Source organism: Hyperoodon ampullatus (genome assembly GCF_949752795.1).
Source record: "Hyperoodon ampullatus genome assembly, chromosome: 20".
NCBI lineage: Eukaryota > Metazoa > Chordata > Mammalia > Artiodactyla > Ziphiidae > Hyperoodon > Hyperoodon ampullatus.
This window is the reverse complement of record NC_136933.1, coordinates 24,685,645-24,707,559: the sequence shown is the minus strand read 5'-3', so window position 1 is coordinate 24,707,559 and position 21,915 is coordinate 24,685,645. Positions and strand designations below refer to the sequence as shown.

The 21,915-nt window shown below is 44.3% G+C and overlaps 1 protein-coding gene across 1 annotated transcript; it reads left to right on the top strand.

Annotated features, from left to right (window-relative positions):
- Window positions 1–803: 803 nt before the first annotated feature.
- Window positions 804–6,628, top strand: ING2 (inhibitor of growth family member 2; the record flags this gene model as incomplete). Its single annotated transcript, XM_079726684.1, has 2 exons — window positions 804–975; window positions 5,803–6,628. The coding sequence occupies 2 exons, from the start codon at window positions 804–806 to the stop codon at window positions 6,471–6,473; spliced, it is 843 nt and encodes a 280-aa protein (XP_079582810.1). The 3' UTR covers window positions 6,474–6,628.
- Between the last annotated feature and the right edge of the window lie 15,287 nt (window positions 6,629–21,915).

The window sequence follows — 21,915 nt, the reverse complement described above, 5'->3', positions numbered from 1 at the left end:
AAAAAGTCGGTAACACCGGGCCGAGGGAGCTGGGCCAAGCTTCCCCCTCCCTGTGGGAAGGACGGAAGGAAGGGGTCAGCCACCTGCCCTCTCAAGTCCCATTCAGACGTTGAGCGAAGAGGCGGACCCGACAGTGCTTCCCCTTTAAGGGGGGGCGGGGCGCAGCCTACCGTTTGGCCGCCCTCCGCACCCTCCCCGCGGGCCAAGAGTTGACAGACCAATCGCCCGGGTGGCGGAGGGAAGGCGGGAGAATGCGAACCCTTCGGCTGGGCGGTAGGGGCGGGCCCCCGGCCTTATAAGGAGGGAGTCCTGCGCAGGCGCAGAGGCGGCCGCAACCGGAGGGGCGGGGGCGGTCCAGTGAGAGACTCTCTGACAGGCACCGAGGGTGATTGGGAGGAAAGGGGCCAGCGAGAGGCTTGTCATGGGGATCTGAGGTACGAGACGGCATTGGTAGCATCTGGTGACTCCGAGGGGGACAGGAAGTGTCAACGCCCGGGACCCCGGCGCCAGCTCCGCTGGGGGGATCCCCGCTGCTCTAGTCCTGGGGAGGGAGGGGGAAAAGGAGGGAGCCCCGATCTCGCCCCGCCCCTGGGCTTGTTACCGCGGGGGCGGGGAGTGAGGGCTTCTTTTGCGGGGAGTAGAGATCGGGGGACTCGGCTGTACCCTCTCGAGCGGCTGCCGGTGTCCCCGCGGCGCCAGGCTGCCGAGCAGAGGAGCCGCGGCGGCCGTGGCTGTTGCATGTGTGGCTGCTGGATGAGGAGGCGGCGGCGGCGGCGGCGGCGAGGAGCAGCAGCGGCGGCAGGATGTTAGGGCAGCAGCAACAGCAACTCTACTCGTCGGCCGCGCTCCTGACCGGGGAGCGGAGCCGGCTCCTCACCTGCTATGTGCAGGACTACCTCGAGTGCGTGGAGTCGCTGCCCCACGACATGCAGAGGAACGTGTCCGTGCTGCGAGAGCTGGACAACAAATATCAAGGTAGGGGCCGCGGGGCTGCCGGTAAGGTCCTCCCCCACTCGGGTCCGCTGGCCGCCGGGCACGATCGCTCGGAGCCCGCCCGGGGAAGTGCCACTTTCCATTTCTCCTGTGACAGTCTCCCCGACTGCACAGAGGGGGTCTGGTGTGTGGGACGGGGAAACGGGACTGGAGACCGGGTTCGCGGCCCTCCCTTCCCCCGCTGCGGTCGGCGAGGACTTCTCGGGGGTCTCAAGGGTGAGGGTGGTGGCCGCTCGTCAGTCCCCGCTGCAGACCCAGCGGCTGAGGAATCAGCCATTTTAAGCAGCAAGCATTTGTTCCGGCCCTCGCCTGCCCGGTGCCGCAGACCCTCCTGCCCCGGCCGGGGAGCGTGCAGCCGGGCGGGGGCTGTGGGGAGTGAGCGGCCGGCCGCGGCCGGACTCCCGCTGGCCTCCGGGGCCTGGCTTTCCCCAACCCCCCTCGGGCCCCCACCCCCTGAGAGCAGATGCATTGGAACGTGCAGGGGGGAGGGGGCGCGAGAGGGCTGCGAAGGCGGCCTCCGGGGAGGTCCCTCCCTCGGCTCTCCGGCTCCCGGCTTGGGAATAGAGGAGGCTTTCCCTCTCCCACCCCAGGGAAAGTTCCGGGCCACAGCCGTTCCCAGCTCTTTCAGCCAAATGGTTAAAAGGCTAGGGGTCCCCGCGGGGGAAGGGAGAGGGGTGTGTGTGGCGGGGTGGGCCCCCCGCCCGTGCTGGGGGCGGGGCCTGCGGTCGTGACGTAGGATATGGGCGGGGCGCGGACGCGCGCGCTCCCGCCCGTCTGGAAAATGGCTGGTTGCAGGAAGGCTTGGGCGACACTGGCTGTTCGGGAGGGGACCGTGCGGGACATTAGTTCGTCCTGAGCGGAGTTAGTGTTGGGATTTGGGACATGTTTGTTTGATTTTTCGACTTTTTCCCAATCACTCAATCACGACAAAGACACAGTCAGCTACTGTGATCGTCGCTGGCCCCTGCACCGCGTAGGTTCCGGGCCTTGCGTCACTTCCGGGCCCCTGGAGGATGTGGGTTAGTTGACTGGGCAACCGCCTGGCGTCTCTTAACCCCTGGGTCCCTACATCGCCAAGTTTAAGTGCGGAGGCAAAAGCCACCCTTTGTGGTCAGACCCAAGGAGCTAGGGTTGATTCCCTGGAATCAGCTTTTCTGAGTATTATTTACTATTTACCATTGGCCCTTTCGCCTGTAACTACAAGGGGAGGAGTTTAAATGGGGAGCCGTTTGGTTTAATAACCCTGAATCAAGGAACAGACCTTGGACATAATGTGGAATCAGCCATACGGACATTAAAAAGATAACTTCTTGGACCCATTCTCTGTTTTTCGACACGTCGCTAGTTTTATGATTTAGTGTCTAAGGAACGCATTTCTGGGGTGATATTTTCGGACCTGTAGCCTGATAGAACATTTAAGTGTCTCTGTGTTTTTTCACCTATAATTTATTTCTGCCTTTTGAACCCATATGACTGTCAGGACTGATCTCTGTTGGAGGGAAGCGAACTAATACGATTACTTACTGTGTGTCAGTTGCTGCATCACGTCCAGAATATTATCTCATTTAATCTTCACAACTCAATGCAGTAAAAATTCATTTTGCAGACAAATTAAAATTTACAAGGAGTTTAAGTAACTTGTCCAATTAAATGGGGAATGTTTGACTCCACAGCCTGGCTTCTGCAGGTGCACATGCTCGTTTTTAAATTATTTAAATCTTTTTTTTTTTGTTTTTTTAAATAAAAGCTCTCCAAAGGTATTTTCTATAGACATGGAGCACATACCTGAATTGTAACCTAAAAATGTTATATATTGTACATGTGTGCTTAAGAATTGTATGTTGAACATTTTTAGTTTTTCAAATAATCATAACTCTGAAGTTTGTAAAGCTTGCAGGCTTTTACATTTCTTTAAAGACATGTTTGCCTTCACGAAAGTTAAGCTATTTTTTTTTCGTTTGAATTGGGGAGGGGCAATTTGTTCCAGGGAAATCTGCCATCTTGACCATCTAGAGTTGACAGAAGCAGCTTTGGTAACATGAGAAACAGTAGTAGGCCTTGAAAGATCGAGAGGTTTAAAAAAATTTTAGCCCCATTAAAATTGTAGTTCTTCTGAAGAGTAATACAAAAACAGTGATCTAGTGTTTACTCTGCACATGCTTACTAAGCTCAACGTTCAGTTTTCTATTAGCTTTATATACTTGTGTGTTCTTGGTTTTTCATGTTTTTTGTTTCTTTGCTAGTTCTTAACTATTTCCTGTTTTTAGATTTAATACCTACAGCAAAATTCGATGATATAAATTATATAGGTAGTCAAAGAAATTTCTCTCCTACCTATTTGAGACACTTTCAGAAGTTACTGAAGAACCTCAAAAGTAGCCTTAAAGGGCTTCCCTGGTGGCGCAGTGGTTGAGAGTCCGCCTGCCGATGCAGGGGACACGGGTTCGTGCCCCGGTCTGGGAAGATCCCACATGCCTCGGAGCGGCTGGGCCCGTGAGCCATGGCCGCTGAGCCTGCGCGTCCGGAGCCTGTGCTCCGCAACGGGAGAGGCCACAACAGTGAGAGGCCCGCGAACACACACACACACACACACACACACACACAAAAGTAGCCTTAAAAACATAGAGAAATGAAGAAAACAATTTCACAATTGAATGAAGTATTTATTATGGGGTATGGTTATTAGAGAACCTCAAGTTTTGTTCCAGTATTCTCGTTCCAGTATTTCTCGTTCATAGTTCAAAGGTAAATAACCTTTGAGCTAAAATTTTTGACTTAATTTTAAGTGCCTTCCACGCAGCTGAGTAGAAAGTGCTTGAAGAGCAGAGCCAGCCTGACAGATAATGGCAGAGTTCAAAGTCTGGGGTTGATACCTGTTGAGCTTAATTTTCTTCACATATAAAAGTGGTGGCTTCCTCATGGGATTGCTGTGGGGATTACTGAGAAAGTCACATGGAAGAGGCTCAGTAAGTGTTATTTCACCGGGTAATTAGGGTGTCTTAAAAATGTGAATTTTTACTTCATGTATAATATCAATGTGCTGCTATGAAATAATATATTTAGCTTCTAATTCCTGATTATTCGATACAGAATGTTTGGAATAAGTTTTGCTTTTATTTATTTATTTTATTATTATTATTTAATTTATTTATTTTTGGCTGTGTTGGGTCTTCGTTTCTGTGCGAGGCCTTTCTCTAGTTGTGTCAAGCGAGGGCCACTCTTCATCGCGGTGCGCGGGCCTCTCACTATCGCGGCCTCTCTTGCCGCGGAGCACAGGCTCCGGACGCGCAGGCTCAGTAGTTGGGGCTCACGGGCCTAGTTGCTCCGCGACATGTGGGATCTTCCCAGACCAGGGCACGACCCCGTGTCCCCTGCATCAGCAAGTGGACTCTCAACCACTGCGCCACCAGGGAAGCCCCCTGCTTTTATTTTTTAAACCTCACATTTTGTGTGTTTGAGGGGAAAATATATAATTTCCTTATTTTTCCTGGAGGAAAATTGGGTTCTTAAGAAATCCACTTACATACCTAGCTGGGGAAATGGGCTAGATGTGAACGTTGTTTAAAAATATGCTCTGCAGGTATGAGTACCCTCAAATGTGTGGGAGCACATTGTCATGAATCCCGGGTTAAATAGTTGTCCGTCAAGTGTGAGTACCTGCACTCTCCAGGGAGGCGGGAATTCACAAGTTGTGTTGAATACTTGCTCTATGTTACCTTACTCACAGACACCCCCAGTGTATGTATTTGGTCGTCTAACATTTCTGTTGTCGTTAGAGCAGTGATATTAGAAGATAGAACAATGATATGGCATCGGGTGTGATAAATTCCAGTTAATTTTTGTTTCTCCACCTTTACTAAGACAGAACTCTTTCAGATAGCATTGTATCTCATAAGGACGAGAAACAGAACAGATTTGAATAAGACATCTATGTAAATCTTGGTGACATCTGGAACTATATTTTCAGATATTTGTATACCTTCTAATGACTCGGCCATTTTTAATTGATGTAAGTGGGTCCTCATGCTATACAATATCTAAATCAGCAGTTCACAAAGCTGAGAACCAACGGCTGAGTTATCTACAAAAGCACAGTGATCCAATGCTGACTTTACTATAATTTTGTTAGTAGCTTAGTCAGTTGATGCCAGAACCTGAACCTAAACCTGCTCCGGAAATAGTTTGATTTTCAGACTCTCCCATGTGTTGAAATAAAAGAGCCATTCAGGCTAATATGATGGGAAGCTAAGAGTTACTTGTGTCTGCTTTGTTAAGAATGTCCAGGGGATGATATGAAAGTCAAGGTATAGCGTCTCTCTAGAGTTCTGTAGCAAGTCATCGATTGAACCGTAAATCCTGTAAACACAGTTGGACAGTAATCTAGCGTAGTCCTGGAACCTTTTTAAGTTTTACGGCTGGAGTCCAGCATGGAAATTTTATATACAGGGTAGTTTTGAGGTTTACCTGAAGTATAGGTGATATGGCACTGGGTGAACTCTAAAGTGGCACAGAGTGTTCCTGCCCAAGTAAAGACTTTTAATAATTAGCCACACATCTCTTATCCTTTCTAATATAGATTAATGAGTATTAAGAGAGTTTTGTGTTCATTCTTTTTATTAGTTTATCTCTAAATGTACTTTCATGTTGGATAATATGTGGTCTTTGTAAGGGAAATGAAATGTTTTTCATGTACTCTTACGTATGGAGGAGTGTGGTTTTATGGTTTGAGTTCATTCTAACTGTACCAATTCTGTGAAAAATAACTAACTTGAAAAATGTGCTACCATATATTTTCTTTTCCTTTTTTAGAAACATTAAAGGAAATTGATGATGTCTATGAAAAATATAAGAAAGAAGATGATTCAAACCAGAAAAAACGCCTCCAGCAGCATCTCCAGAGAGCATTAATCAATAGTCAAGAATTGGGAGATGAAAAAATTCAGATTGTCACACAGATGCTCGAATTGGTGGAAAATCGGGCAAGGCAAATGGAGCTGCATTCACAGTGTTTTCAAGATCCTGCTGAAAGTGAGCGAGCCTCAGATAAAGCAAAGATGGATTCCAGTCAACCAGAACGATCTTCGAGAAGACCCCGCCGACAGCGAACCAGTGAAAGCCGTGATCTGTGTCACATGACGAATGGGATTGAAGACTGTGATGATCAGCCACCTAAAGAAAAGAAATCCAAGTCAGCCAAGAAAAAGAAACGTTCCAAGGCCAAGCAGGAAAGGGAAGCTTCACCTGTTGAGTTTGCAATAGATCCCAATGAACCTACATATTGTTTATGTAACCAAGTGTCTTATGGGGAAATGATCGGATGCGACAATGAACAGTGTCCAATTGAATGGTTTCACTTTTCATGTGTTTCACTTACCTATAAACCAAAGGGGAAATGGTATTGCCCAAAGTGCAGGGGAGATAATGAGAAAACGATGGACAAAAGTACTGAAAAGACAAAGAAGGAGAGAAGATCGAGGTAGTAAAGGCCATCTGCATTTTAAAGGGTTATTTGTCTTTTATATAATTCTTTCAGAATTTACTTTCAGAAAATGTTTTAGGGTAAATGCATAAGACTATGCAATAATTTTTAATCATTAGTATTAATGGTGTATTAAAAGTTGTACTTTGTCTGTGACCTTAATTTTCTGCACTGAATTACCAAATATTTTAAGCCAGGTAATCTTCAGATCGCCTGATGAAAGGATCAGGGAGTAGGGAAGGGTGGTGTGAACATGATAATAACTTCACAAACCATGCCTATTTCCTTTTCACTGAAAATGCAATGCTAATTTTGGGGTAAACACCAAAGTTTTGCTAGCATTTTAGTCTATGTGCTTAAAAAAATTTAGATATAGTTGGAGTTCTCTGTAAGCATTCAGATTATCTTGGATAATTTAAAATATGAACACTATACCATTCAGAGCTTCTCTCCTCCTGGCCCCATTTATACATACACTTGGTCATCTCTAGTCTTCCAAGAATTTAAGGAACTAGAGATAAGAATAATTTGGGATTCCATGTGGAATAATGTGCTCTTATTAGAGTATTTGCTGCTCTATTTTCCATAGTAGCATTTTGATACACTGTCAGTAGCCCATTTATAAGTACCTTGCTGCTGCGTCATAGCCGCATTCAGTCTAGTGCTTAATAAGGGAGTTGTTTTGTTTTAATTGGGACAGGTAGGAACAATTAGGATACCAAAAATGCTGCCATTGGCTTATACTGGCAAAATTTGGGTTATGCAGTATTATGGTTCAAGGTTGAGCAATTTAAAAAAGACATTTAATAATATTTTTCATGTTGACCCATGGCTGGGATGCCTAGCCACAGGCCTATCAGCGGGAAAAGGGCATATACTAGTCTTTAAATATTGCCTTTATGTCAGACAGTAGTTTAAATAGTTTTGCTAGTGGCTATAGGTCATTTCTGTCCCAATCAGAAATTATATATTATTTCAAGTAATAGTGTATTTACTTTCTTAACTTTCTGGTATTGGTGCTGTTTGGTGTCTTCACGTTTAAGGAACTAATTTCATTATAACAATGCAATTAATAATGTATTTGTAAATTGAATTTTCCAAGATTCTAAAATTGAATTTTCCAAGATTCTGATATTTTAAGGGTAAGCATCTTGATGGACATATGTCCATATGTTTGGAGAATTTTTTGGTTTTTCAGGGGTGGGGGGCAGTGGATTGACTAGTCCTTAAAATCTATGTGTAACATACTTTTTATTCCTCATTTCTTCCTAATCTGATGATCTTGATTCTTTTTGGTTAACATGTGAAAAATCCTGTTTGCTTGTTTGGAAAAAGAAAAAAAAATGTGTTTTTCTCTTCTAGCTCTCCTGTGTGACTTTTAGGCATATCATTTCACCTCATCCGGCTGTCAGGCTACCCATCTGTAGTATGCAGTTGGCTTAAATATCTCCAAGTTTCTTTTGAAATCTACAGTATTTGCACTGTAGTGAGGATTTTAATAATCAAAGGACTTGTTTTTCTCTTTCATTAATTTTGTCCTTCATTCTGTGGTGTGAGGACAGTTTAAAGGTGAGCTTAGAGACGGGTAAATGCACAGTATTTTATTAGCTTCTGTCCTAAGGATATTTTGATTGATGACTGGAGTTGATTATATTGAGCAAGAAATACTGAGTTGTGAAGAAATCCTTTTCTCCCTTGAGAATATAGCATTTTGTCTTAGTGATTATATCCTTGTTACGAGGATAGAGCTGTTCACCTGACACCATTAAAAACATCAGTATGTGCAAAGCCCCCCAACGCTTCCAGATGTGACTCACATACAGGTCAACACTTTCATACATAAATTTGCATCAGCATATGGGGAAAAAATGAACTTACAAATAGAAGTCCCAAAATTTGGATTAGGCTTGACAGGAAAACAAGCATGGAAAGTCCTGGAAGATGTGTTCTCTTTGAGAATGGTTTGTTTGGTTTTTCTTTTATAAATTTATTTATTTATTTATTTTTGGGTGTGTTGGGTCTTCGTTTCTGTGTGAGGGCTTTCTCCAGTTGCAGCGAGCGGGGGCTACTCTTCATCGTGGTGCGCGGGCCTTTCACTGTTGCGGCCTCTCTTTTCGCGGAGCACAGGCTCCAGACACGCAGGCTCAGTAGTTGTGGCTCACGGGCCTAGTTGGTCCGCGGCATGTGGGATCTTCCCAGACCAGGGCTCGAACCCGTGTCCCCTGCATTGACAGGCAGATTCTCAACCACTGCGCCACCACGGAAGCCCTCTTTTTTTAAGTATAATAGATTTCATATACTATTTCATACCGTGCTTACCAACTCAAACTATATACCAGTGGTTCCCAAACTTGTCTCACGTTGGAATTACCTCAGGAGCTTCAAAAAATACACTTGTGTCCCACCCAGCAGTTGTGACCTAATTCATTTGGAATGTACTTTTAGTATTAGAATTTTAAAAAGATTCCTAGGTGATTGTAATGTACAGAAAAGTTACAGAACCACTGCCATATTATGAAAATTTGAACTTATTGAAAACCACTAGTGGATTCTCTACATCCAGGTTTGTGTGACTGAAGCCTATATAAGTGTGGATATGTACATGAGAGTTTGTCCCCTGTCCCCAAAAGTTCCACCAACAATACTTGAAGACTCAGTACTTGAGTGCTTCTTGTGTGCTAGGCACCGTTCTAAGTAGCGATGGTTTAACAAGAAGAAACAGTCCCTGCTCATGGACCAGACATTCTAGGGGCAGAGTTATGTATATATATATGTATCTCCAGGTAATGGTGTTAAATCCCAAAAGGATAAGGAGAGCGGAGTAAGGAGAGGGGAAATGAGTAGAAAGGGAGGTGAGTCTTCTACTTAACGTGGTTAAAGAAGGTCTCTCTAAGGAAGTGATCCTTGAGCTGAGACCAGAAAGAAATAGTGAAGTGAGGCAGGCAAAGATTTAGAGGAGGGAGGAACAGAACAGTCTTGTCAGTTTGACTAGAGCATTTGATGTAATGTGGGAGGGGCTTCTTGGAAGCCATGATGGAAAATTTGTGCAAACTTACCATAGGGAGCCTTGGTGAAGATAGGGAGGTATAGGAGACTGTCAGAAGTCTTTGTACCAAAAATATTGCTGGCTTAGACTAGGATGGGAGCAGCGGAGGTGGTGGTAGGTGGTAGGACTGTGCCTGTGTTTAAAGGTACAGCCATCAGTAGGACTTTGGTCCAGAGATTGGAAAGCAAAGGGGTGACAAGGATGACTTGGGTTTTGGGCTTGAGGGATCAAGATTTCTGTTTTGCACTTAGGTTCGAGGAACCTGATAGAGATCTAGTGGGACGCCAGCGTGGAGTTGGGGGGCTGAAGTTAGGGGAAGAGACAGGAGATAAATATTTGGGAGTTAGTCTGTGAAGGGAGTTTAAAGTCATGTGACTGAAATCACTCACGTAACTAGATCTGTGCTTGTCACATTTTAATAAGCATGTGAGTCACCTAAGTTTCCAAAAATGCAGATCCTGATTCAGTAGGTCTGGCATGGGGTCCGAGACGCTACCTTCCTAACAAGTTCCTCAGTGATGCCAACGCTGCTGGTTCAGGGACCACATTTTGAGTAGCAAGCACCTAGTTCCAGGAGAGGGAGGTGTGGGCCTTGTGGTACCCCAACATTTGAAAGGGGCCAGCCGAAGGAGACTCCCAGATCTCTCGGTGAGATAAACCGGAAAAATGTGACACACCAGAAACAAAAGTGAAGAAAGTGTTTCAAGAAGGGAGTGATCTCAAGTGCTGGTCAAGTAAGACGAGGACTGTGAATTAATGGTTCGGCAGGGAAGATTGTTGTTAAGTTTAACAGGCTGCAGGGCGGATTGGGAGCAGAAGGGGACTGAAGCAGAGCCAGCAACTGGGCGGCTCCGGTTCTCACATAAAGGGAAATAGAAGTGGGATGCAGTTGAGGGTCAGGGGAGCTCAGGGGGGATTCTAACTTGGAAGGAGAAAAACATATTACGCGCCGATTGGACTGTTCCATTGGAAGGGGCCGGATGACAGCTGTGGGGCGGAGCGGATTATCGTGGCGGCGGGCAGGCAAGAAAGAGCGAGAGCTGGGGCGAGGTTAGCCTCCAACAGGCCCAGGGACGGTGCCAGTCCCCGTGTCAGAAGGGAGGGCAGTGTGTTTGCTCATCTATTCAAGTACTTATTGCGGACCTGTTGTACCTCTTATTTACAAGGCACTATTTTACGTACTGAGGCTAAAGCAGTGACCGGAACAAAAGTCTGTAACTTAGTGGTGCGTAGGTTCTGGAGTGAATGGATGTAAAGGCAGATAGCTTGCTAGGTTTTGTACTGGGAAAATGGGATCGTTCTCTTCCAAAGCTTCCGCGTTGCCAGTGAAGGCCCGAGACGGGAAAAGGGTTGGAAGTCTGCAGCTGTTGGTGGGAGGTGTGTGTAAACTCTCACTGGGGAGATGAGGCAAGTGAATGGGCCCGGAGTGCCAGTCAGAGCTGAGGGGCAGCTGGAGTCTTTGGTCGTAACTTCAAATGGACTTATTCTGTTGCCTGGATGCAGGTGTGAAGAAAGTGTACAAAATAACTTAAAATTTCAAAATCTCTGCACAGTAAGCCAGAAAATGGCCCCATCTTTTTTATGTACACAGCAGGTGGCTTCCTCTGAGGGAATCTGTTCTCATCTCCCCCACCTGAAATAAAAGGAGCCCGTGTTCCAGGAGCAGTTGGTATTAATAAGCTCGACAGCTCTCCAGCCCTTGAATCAAGTCCTGGTTTGATGTCACTCAAAATCTATTTTAAGTAAAATACAAGTTATCTTGAAATTACTATGTTGCCTAAACTCTATATCAATGAGAGAAACCAAATCTCCTTTATCACAACCTAAATGTGAAGGCAGGGCTCTGGACCAGGATTGCAGCTGTGGGCTCCTCCGGTATCACAGTCAGGTCACCTGTCCTTGGCCTGCAGTTTGTTCAGCTGTAAAACGAGTGATTTCAGATATGGTTATTCTGAAAAGGTGGTTAGTATTCATGCCCCTTAACATTACTCATAGGAAACAGTTCTGGTCACAAAGTTCACTAACTGGTTAGTTCACTAACTAGTTTATAAAATAACAGACTTTTTTTTTTTGGCTGCGCCACGTGCAGAATCTTACTTCCCCGACCACAGATGGAACCCATGCCCTCTGCAGTGGAAGCACAGAGTCCTAACCACTGGACCGCCAGGGAAGTCCCTAAAATAACAGCTTTTAATTCGTGTATGTGGTAACTAGACTTTTAAGCAGCATTTTCTAAACTCCAGACGCTAGAATGAGCCTGATGGGTTTTTGCCATTTCCGTAAACCCTTCTAATTTTATATTTAAAAGTCTTATTTACTCAATACTTTTCTTTAAAAAGTGACTAACTTTGTGATGTCAGTTTATTTTTAAAAGGGAGCATATCACTTTGGTAAACGGAAAATTAGTATCAGTCTCTGTGAGTAAAAGACTGTAGGGCTTCCCTGGTGGCGCAGTTGTTAAGAATCCACCTGCCGATGCACGGGACACGGGTTCGAGCCCTGGTCAGAGAAGATCCCACATGCCACGGAGCAACTAAGCCCGTGTGCCACAACTACTGAGCCTGCGCTCTAGAGCCCGCGAGCCATAACTACTGAGCCCGTGTGCCACAACTACTGAAGCCTGCTTGCCTAGAGCTCGTGCTCTGCAACAAGAGAAGCCACCGCAATGAGAAGCCCGCACACCGCAATGAAGAGTAGCCCCCGCTCGCCGCAACAAGAGGAAGCTCGCGCGCAGCAACGAAGACCCAACGTAGCCAAAAATAAATAAATAAAATAAATAATTTATTTTTATTTTATATTTTTTAAAAAAGACTAAAATATAATGAAAACAAGGCAGTGTTATTAAATTCCACCTCTGTAGTATTGCCTGTGAAAGCAGAAGCCAAAATCACCTCTCTTTTTGAAAAGGTGTGATTAGTACATAATATTAAGTAAGGGTAAAAAACATAATAAGCACCGAATTGAGTCTTTCTGCATGATGTAACTGAAAGGATTTAAAGAGGATTTTGAGCACTTCTTTACCGTTCTACTCTGGGAAACACCTAAATCAACCGAAGGTTAACCACTGCAGTTTCAGTCTTGTCTATCAGTAGAAAACAGAACTATTAACATGTCTTAATTTAAAGGCCTTTATTGGGCTTCCCTAGTGGCACAGTGGTTGAGAGTCTGCCTGCCGATGCAGGAGACACGGGTTCGTGCCCCAGTCCGGGAAGATCCCACATGCCGTGGAGTGGCTAGGCCTGTGAGCCATGGCCACTGGGCCTGCACGTCCAGAGCCTGTGCTCCGCAACGGGAGAGGCCACAACAGTGAGAGGCCCGCGTACCGCAAGAAAAAAAAAAAAAAAAAAAAAGGCCTTTATCTAGCTACATGCAGATGCAACGTGCCTCTTGCTAAAGGTCTCTGTAAACCCCATGAGGTATTGACCAGCCTTATCTGTATTATTATTAAGAGTAACTGATGTGATCCTGACTCCACAGTTTTATTTTCGTCTGTTTTCTAACCTCAGGATAAAAAACTGCAGCCCCTCCAATGTCGCTCTTCGGGAGTTGAGAGAGATTTCTGGGCAGCCTTGTCCACAGTCACTGCTGGACCTGTAGACCCAAAGAAATCCCTAGAATTTTCCAGATAATTTCCTCAGTCACCCACTTGCTAGTGGATTCTTGATTTAGCAGTCTCCGTTATTTAAAAAAATTCCATTTTCCTTATGAATTGGATAACACCACTATGTCCATGCCTGCCATAAACACGGAAGGAATGAGATGTTTGGTGTAGCAGTATATTTTGGTATATTGGGTAGCCGTGTACCTATAAGCACTGAGGTAGTCTTTCACATGTGAACTGTATTGGATAAAAAAATGTCTTGCCTTCTCAAGTATGTCCTTCAATCCTTTCTGGCATATGGTAGGACATAAAGATTTGATGCTTTCATCCTTTGACTCTGCCTGATAGCTTGTATCCCTCTTTCAGTTTATTGTGTGTTAGAAAAGCATTTGGTCAAATTTGTGTCTAGCTTAAAAATAAATAGATTCGAAGAGAGGATCTAGTGCCTGGGCATCAATGTATGGATTTGTTTTTTTCAAATATGTGAATTTGTTTTCTTTGCTGTTCTCAGTTGTCTCCAGATAGCAGTGTTTTGCTATATACTTGCTTTGAACAGCAAGATCTAATTATTTGACCACCCTTAACTTATTTATATAGGACACTAATCTTAGAAACTACCCACATATAAACAATGCTGCTGGACCAACTGGCTAGTTTTCTCCCCAGGGGCTCAGGTTCTGGATGAGTAACGTGGGATCGTGGCCTCAGTGGGAAGTAATGGTTTTGGTACCCAGAGGATAACTTGCTGTTTTACTTACCAAGGATGTAACATGGTAGCAGATAAGAATCCCAAGCCTTTAGACAGACTTTTATTGTACTTTTGTGCCTTTTGAGACATAACATGCTCCAAATGGCAGAAAGTTTCTTCTGTGGTCTTTAGAGCACGTTTGCCTTTTGGCTTTTATAAATTTATATTTCCTATCAATTTGAAAAAGGCAAATTCTCACAGATTAAATGACTACATACTGTAGCAAAATAGTGATTGAAAAGGTACTCAGTTTTGACCACAAAAAGTTTGTAGTAGGTTCGGCCCTGAATTTATGGTGCTTAAGTATTGCATTGAATATTTTCTACATCTACATCAGTTTAGTGTTGCTTCAGGATAATTCTGACTAAATTTAAGGTGTAATTTAGTGGAATTTTTCTAACTTCACCATGAAAAGCAGACACTTCCAATGGCTGGTTAAGAGAAGGAAAAAAGACAGAAGAATCTAGATTATTTTCTTTCTATTTAAGTCTTTATTAAAATTCATCTTAAATTAATTATAGTTCTCTTTACAGTAGTAGATTAAATTCTTAATGATCTGGAACTGAGAGATTTTAAAACTTTTTTTTAAAATGTCAATTTCACATCATTTGAAGATCTGAAACAAGACGTTGCTCCTTTTGAGCTAACAAGAGTACATTTAGGATTCTCGGAAAGTACTTTTGTGAAGAAGTACTTTATGTGTGACAGAGTTTGCTGTACCTTAGCAAGTCGTTTGTTAATCCAGTGAGTTGCAAAATAGTAGCTAAAGGTAATTTTTTACTACTTTACATGTAGGGTTACGGTAGACGATTTGCTGGGTTTTTTGGTTTATTTGTTTTTACCAGATCCTTAAATCTTTGTTTTACTTGTGATGCTCCACTGAGTTCTGTCCTTCTGAGGGGGCAAGGATGCAAATGCTATGCACTAAAAGAGGATATTACTGTACACAATCATTTTTAAATAATCCGCAGGCATAAACTGAGTGTCATTTATTTCCTTGACATATTTTCCCATTTCAGACCTACCTCATCCTGACTCTTGACATTAATAAGACAATTCAAAGATAATTTAAGTAGCCTGAAAAAGTAATTTGCAAAAGCGTACCACATAGAACATAGAACTAGAAGAGCATTCCTGTGGTAACTAGGTAACATCTTCCATCTTGGGGTGGGATTATGCTCCAAACCAGAGTTTCCCAAAGTGTTCCATGGATCCCAGAGTGCTAATCTGCCCAAGAAATCTGGGGTACTTTGCATGTTATACCCCACCTCTTAGAGATTCAGAAGGTATATATTACAGGTTCTGAGAAATCGTGCCACTATAATGCCAATTCAAACTCCTAATACCTACTTCCCCTATAATACCCACTCATATCCCAAGGCAGTAGGAGGCCTTTCACATTTGGGGGGAATATTGCCCTAAACCATACTAGGAGAAGATGGATCATATTCAAATGTTCTGGGTAATCGCACTGTAGAGGGAGTTACACCCCAGCTCCTCCCCTTCCCATATCCTCAGTATTGATACCATTCATACCATTGTTTAGGAGGTATGTGTCAGGTATAGGGACTTACACCTTCTTTCTGTTTGTTAGACAGTAATACTCAATTGGGTTGAGGAAGTGTATGTGTTTTAAGCCTTCCTTAATGAATCTGATGCAACAAATAACAATACTGTCCAAATACGAATTGTCTATCAAATATAACTGGGTTATGTAGCCTATTAGCTCAACCTCGAAAATAATTTAAGTTGTTCAGTTTCTTGATTGGTAGAATTGGCCTAGATTTCTAAGGTACACAGGGACGGTAACCTTCGTATTTTGATCAGAGAAACCCTAGAAGAGACCACTGTTAATAATCTTGTACCCGTTTCTGGGAAAACATGGACTACAAAGGGCAAGTAATAATGAGGGTCTGAACTGAAGCCACATTTTATCATTACCATATGGGTCAGGTAGCTGGGAGAGCTGACCTCTGCTCCCTGTGGGCTCTAAAGTTTATTAGAATTAACGTCATGGTGCTTCTAGAACCTGTAAAGATCAACTAAACTGTTTTCCTTGGAGATTTTCATTGTTATCTCAAAGTAAGATAATTTGTTTCTGTAAAACGCATTTACTGAAAAGGCAGAATTGCTTAACCAGTGTCATGGTCAAACAATGTCTATGAGAGGGTAGGGAAATATCTTCCGTAGATAGAACAAAACCCTGGATTGTGCATGAGGCACATGGCCTCTAGAGAAAGGGGTCGCCGATTGCCTGAGAGCCACAACTCCAGACAGTGCCACTGACAAAGTTCCAAATGTACCACATCTAGCACAGATCAATGAGAGAGAGGGAAATCTTTTAGTCTGTTTCACCTCGTCATTAGCTGGGGTCTTCAGGAAGATCAATAGCCATGCAGGGTAAGATAACTAAATTATTCCTGGAACCAGAAGATTAAGTTACAGCCATACTGGATGTGCTGATGTCCACATACTGAGAGGTAACTGGCTCCCAGTTAGTCCCTATAAATGTGTTTGATAAAGCTAGTTTGAGAATAGTTTAATGTTTATTCTGAAGGGAATAAAGTATCAAGTCCAGGAGAGGATGATGTGCAAAGGGAAATTTTCCTTCTCCCCTTTCACAGTCGTGTTCATTTTACAACAACAGAAAAAAAGGCAAAATTCGCCACCTACCGCCATCTTCCTCTGATGCATGACCTCCAGTTTTATAGCTGCTGGGGTGCCATATATTCTAAAACAATGAGAAATAACCCACTTTTTACTGTAACTTTTTGTTATAGTCTTGGGCACCGTGCGAGATTGGAGAGTAACCATTTGGTTGCCTCAAATTTGTGTGTGTGTGTGTGTGTGTGTGTGGTATGCAGGCCTCTCACTGTTGTGGCCTCTCCCGTTGCGGAGCACAGGCTCCGGACGCGCAGGCTCAGCGGCCATGGCTTACGGGCCCAGCCGCTCCGCGGCATGTGGGATCTTCCCGGACCGGGGCACGAACCCGCGTCCCCTGCATCGGCAGGCGGACTCTCAACCACTGCGCCACCAGGGAAGCCCAGTTGCCTCAAATTTTTAAAGCTTCTGGGGCACCATAGGGAACATTTGAAATACTGATACTGAGAAACCGCCTTTTCTCAAAGCACCATAAAATTCACTCCCAACTCTTTGTCATGTTTAATACAATTTAACTTATTTTTAATAACATCACCTTGATAATATTTTAATCAATTGTGAACAAATGATTGCAATACTCAGTTCAGAAGAAAGTTTTAAACTGAGAGAAATATCTATTTTTATTGCAAAGAAGTATAATAGGGTAATCAAACGACTCTTAAGAATAAAAATACATCATTAGGATACTACCTTGTGGGGGAAGTGGAATGGAAATATAATTTCAGGGAAAAATATTAAACTTCTATTTGTTGGTATTTTTAAATGTATGGTGTGGGGTTTATATTCCATTGAATGTATTTGAGTGATGTAATGGTTTTATTTTAAAATGCCAGTCTAGATAATATGCCAGAAATGATGTTCTTTGCACTCATGTAAGCTTATGATGAAACATCTTAGAGGTCAACTCATGTGTGTAAGAATATACAACGGTCTTTCCCAAAAATGTAGGGGATACGAGAGCCTTGATCGCCTCACCTCAAATGATCTAGCCCACCTCAGCCACGCACTTGCATGATGTTATCTCAGACTTTGTGACTCCCAAAATCTACCTACTACCCCAAATAAATTCTCAGTTTCTAGCCTCCTACCCTCTGACCACCACCTCCCGTCATTCTAACTCACTCCCAGCTCCACCGTGACCTGAGCGATTCTTCAGCACCACCAGGACCTCCAAAATATTCCCACCAGATCTTCCCACCCTTTCAGCTTCTCAGGTTGCCTTTTTCACTTTACCTGACTCAGATTCCATGGCCCGTCGTGCCCATCACCTGCCTGCATACCTTCTCAGCTCCTTTGCTTCTTTCCCTCCCTCAACCCTGATTAAATCCAACTCACCCCACTTGGCTTCTGCAGCTGGGTGGCTCGAGAGAGAAGCTACATTAATACACAACTGTGCTGACCGTTCGTTCCTTCCGGTCGTGACAAAGCCCAAGCAACCCTGCTACGTTTTCTGAGTCACTTTGCTCTTTCACTCTCTGAGACCCCTAGTCTACTTTTTCTCCTTTTTTCAAACCTCCAGTACCCGTCCTCCCTCCGCTCTCACAAGGTGATTAACTCGTTTCTTATTTCACTAAAAACAACAACAACCAAGTTAATCAGAGATCCCCACCTGCCAGTTCTCCTGGAACCATTGGCCTCTCTGCTTCCGTCTCCCCATGACAGATGCCAGTCTGTTCTCCAGGTCCACCCCTCTGCTTGTGCACCGGAAGTCCCTTCTGTCTCAGTTATCCATGCTCCCCCTTCCGCTGGACGTTTTGATCGCCATGTAATGTTGTTATACTTCCAATCCTGAAAACAACCACCACAAAAACAGTGACAATAAACAGCCCACATTCCCTGCCAACTAGGTGTCCCGTTTTCTTTGCTTACCGTTATGGAGAAACTCCTCAAAAGTGTTGTCTATGTTTGTCTCCCTTTCCTTCCATTCTTTCCCTAATGGCTTTGTCTCCAGCGTTCCAACGAAACTGCCTTCACGTTACCAAATTCAAGTCAGTTCTCTGTCATTATCGTTTCCTGCCAGCGTTTAACACAATCACTTTTTCTTAAAACACTGTTTTTTTTTTCCTCTTGGCCACCAGGGTACAAAGTATACTTGCTCTGGAATCTCCTCCAACCTCACGGACTGTTCCGTTTCATCCAGCTTTGTTGGATAGGTCCCCGGTTCCTGTCCTTCAAATACCAGAGTGTCCTAGGCAAAGGCTTCAGAGGTCTTTTCCATCTACACTCGCTCCCTAGGGAATCTTGTCCTGTACGGTGGCTTTAAACACCCTTTATACTCTGATGACTCCCAGATGTACTCAGCAACCCAACCCTCATATCCAGCCTTCCACATCTGCCTGCTTTCTCAACATTCTCTGCTGTTTGTCTAATGGACATCTCAGACCTTGACGTGTTAGCTCCTGATTTTCATACGCCCTCCCAGCCACCAACTTACCCTTTCCTAGTCTTCCTCCTCACGGTAAAGGGCAATTCCGTCTTCTAGCTGCTGAGGCCGAGTTGATTCCTTTTCCTTTTGTTCTCTTTTACTCCAAAACAAATTAGTAAATTCTCAGGATTTTTTTTTTGGCCACATGACACTCAGGGTCTTAGTTCCCCAACAAGGGATTGAACTCACACCCCCTGCAGTGGAGGTGCAGAGTCTTGTGTGTGTGTGTGTGTGTGTGTGACTGTCCTGGAGTTTCTTTCTTTTTTTTTTTTAAAATTATTTATTTATTTATTTTTGGCTGCGTTGGGTCTTCGTTGCTGCGCGTGGGCTTTCTCTAGTTGCGGCGAGCGGGGGCTACTCTTTGTTGTGGTGCGCGGGCTTCTCATGGCGGTGGCCTCTCTTGTTGTGGAGCACGGGCTCTAGAGCACAGGCTCAGTAGCTGTGGCACGCAGGCTTCAGTAGTTGTAGCACGCGGGCTCTAGAGCGCAGGTTCAGTAGTTGTGGCGCACGGGCTTAGTTGCTCCACGGCATGTGGGATCTTCCCGGACCAGGGCTCGAACCCGTGTCCCCTGAGAAGTGCAGAGTCTTAACCACTGGACCACCAAGGAAGTCCCTGTAAATTCACAGTTTGACCTTCAAAATGTAGTGGGCAGCTTGCTGCTCCCTGGTCCTTGCCTCCTCCAGACAGACCAGTGTCAGTCATGGCGTCCAGGACCATTGTAACAACCTCCTAACCCATCTTCCTGTTTCCACTGTTGCCTTATGTTTCTTTTCCACAGAGCAGCTAAAGAGATTTAGCAAGTCATTCTTTCAGTGGCTTCCCATCTTATAGTAAAACCCAAGTCCTAAAGAGAGCCTCAAAGGCCCCACTTAATCTGGCTTGAGTTCCAACTTCTCCTGGCAATTCTTCTTCTGCTCATTCTGTTACAGCCACATCAGCCACTTCTGTGTCCTGAGCACATTCATCGCTCTCTGGCCTCCGGTCTTTGCACATCCTCTACCCTCTGCCGCAAGGTTACGCTCTCAGATGTCCATTTCACTGGCTCCCTCTGCCACCCAACTACTCCACAGATACCTGTTTTATACTCTGCAATGTCCAATGTTCCTCTGACCCATCAAAACTCTTACCCAACGCCAGCTAGGTTAGGAGGAAGACCACAATCTGCGAAACTCTAACTAAAGGATGGTTATCAGGACTTCACCTTGTCAGAGAATTTTACTATTGTTATATTGTTAGTTCTGCTAATGTGACATTAATCCAAGCGAAACTTGCATCTGTGGAAATTTGAGATCGTAAAGAAAGACGATTCAGAATAGGAAAAAACACCAATGAAAAGAGAAATTGTTCCAATGACGTGTTATCCTCCTATTACATTTAATGTTTCTTCATAACATATGGTTGGTTGTTTGTCTCCTACCACTAGAATGTAGCTCCTTGGGAGCAGGAACTATGTCGGATTTTTCACAGCTGTATTTTCAGTGCTAGAACAGTGCTAACACGTGAAACTCGTTGATAAATATTTTTTGAATGAATGTCATGAAACTTTTGTTAATCTAGTCCAGTGTCTTTGGTTTTTAAACATATCATTCCTTCTCAGTAGGCCTATTAGGATGAAGATGCTGAGTGGCCCAGGTGTTTGTACATATCACTAAGTATGCTGAGTGATTCTGGTTGGGGAATCTGCTTGTCAGGGCATGATGGGAGCATTTAGTTCATGCCTTCTTTCTCTAAATTTAAAGGCTGATACATTTAGTTCAAGTTTTGGGAGAAAACATGTTTTGGAGAAAAACACAGGAATGCATTTGGTTCCAAAGCAAGAAGTAAAATTTTATGTTGAGTAGAGGAAATGAGAAATCAATTTTAATAAAGCGTATTTCTATAACACAAACCCCTGTTATGGAGGCATTAAATGGACAGTCAGTATCACAAAATACGAATTGCCTACTGGAAGTCTGGTCTGAATAAAGGAAGGCGGGGCTCTCTGAAATTTTACTTGAACCAACTATGACCTCAGAAACAAAATTTGTCAGATTCTGTAATGATCAAGCCACACACACCAGGCTTGCTGCTTGTCCACTGGGAAAGTTGAAGGGTCAGCTTAGGGCTTTTGATTTCCTGTGTCAAGATGTAGGAAACCATCCTCTGCTATGCAGACATCACAACTGTATTACTGTGATCAGGGAAGCCCTTTCCCAGGGGTGGCCTCTGTCAGTGTACAAATGCTTTCTTTTCCAGAGTATTGTTCTCCACATAAAGAAGCCGAAGAGCAAAGAGCAAATGTGCAAGGTCACGGTACGTTAGAAGAAATGTACAAAATGCTATGTTCCAGGAAGGTACTGCCACCAGTCTTGTATGTTTTGGGGAAAGGGAGGTATAGAAACAAAATATCTGGCAAAAGTGCTGCAGTTACTTTCCCATGCCAGACAGAGTTAAGTGTTTCATGGATTCTTTACTGCTGAGCTACAGTGACCTGCAAAAGTCTTCCCAATCAGTTTGAAGGAGCCCTCATCAGTTGGTTAGCAGTAGTGCTGAAGATCAAACCCCTTTGCTACTGCAGTTCTATTTTGTGTGTGTGTGTGTGTGTGGTACACGGGCCTCTCACTGTTGTGGCCTCTCCCGTTGTGGAGCACAGGCTCCAGACACGCAGGCTCAGCGGCCATGGCTCACGAGCCCAGCCACTCCACGGCATGTGGGATCCTCCCAGACCGGGGCACGAACCCATGTCCCCTGCATCAGCAGGCGGACTCTCAACCACTGCACCACCAGGGAATCCCGCTACTGCAGTTCTAATGGGACTTAGACACTCTTCACAGACAGGCGTCCGGCTTTCTGACTGTTATTCTATGCAGATAATTTTGCACAAGATCAAAACAAGTTATTGTTGGTCAGCTCATCAGAGACTGGGTTAAAAAGTTCTACAAAGAGAACTTACCTTTCTGTTTTTTGGGCTCCAAAGCTGGT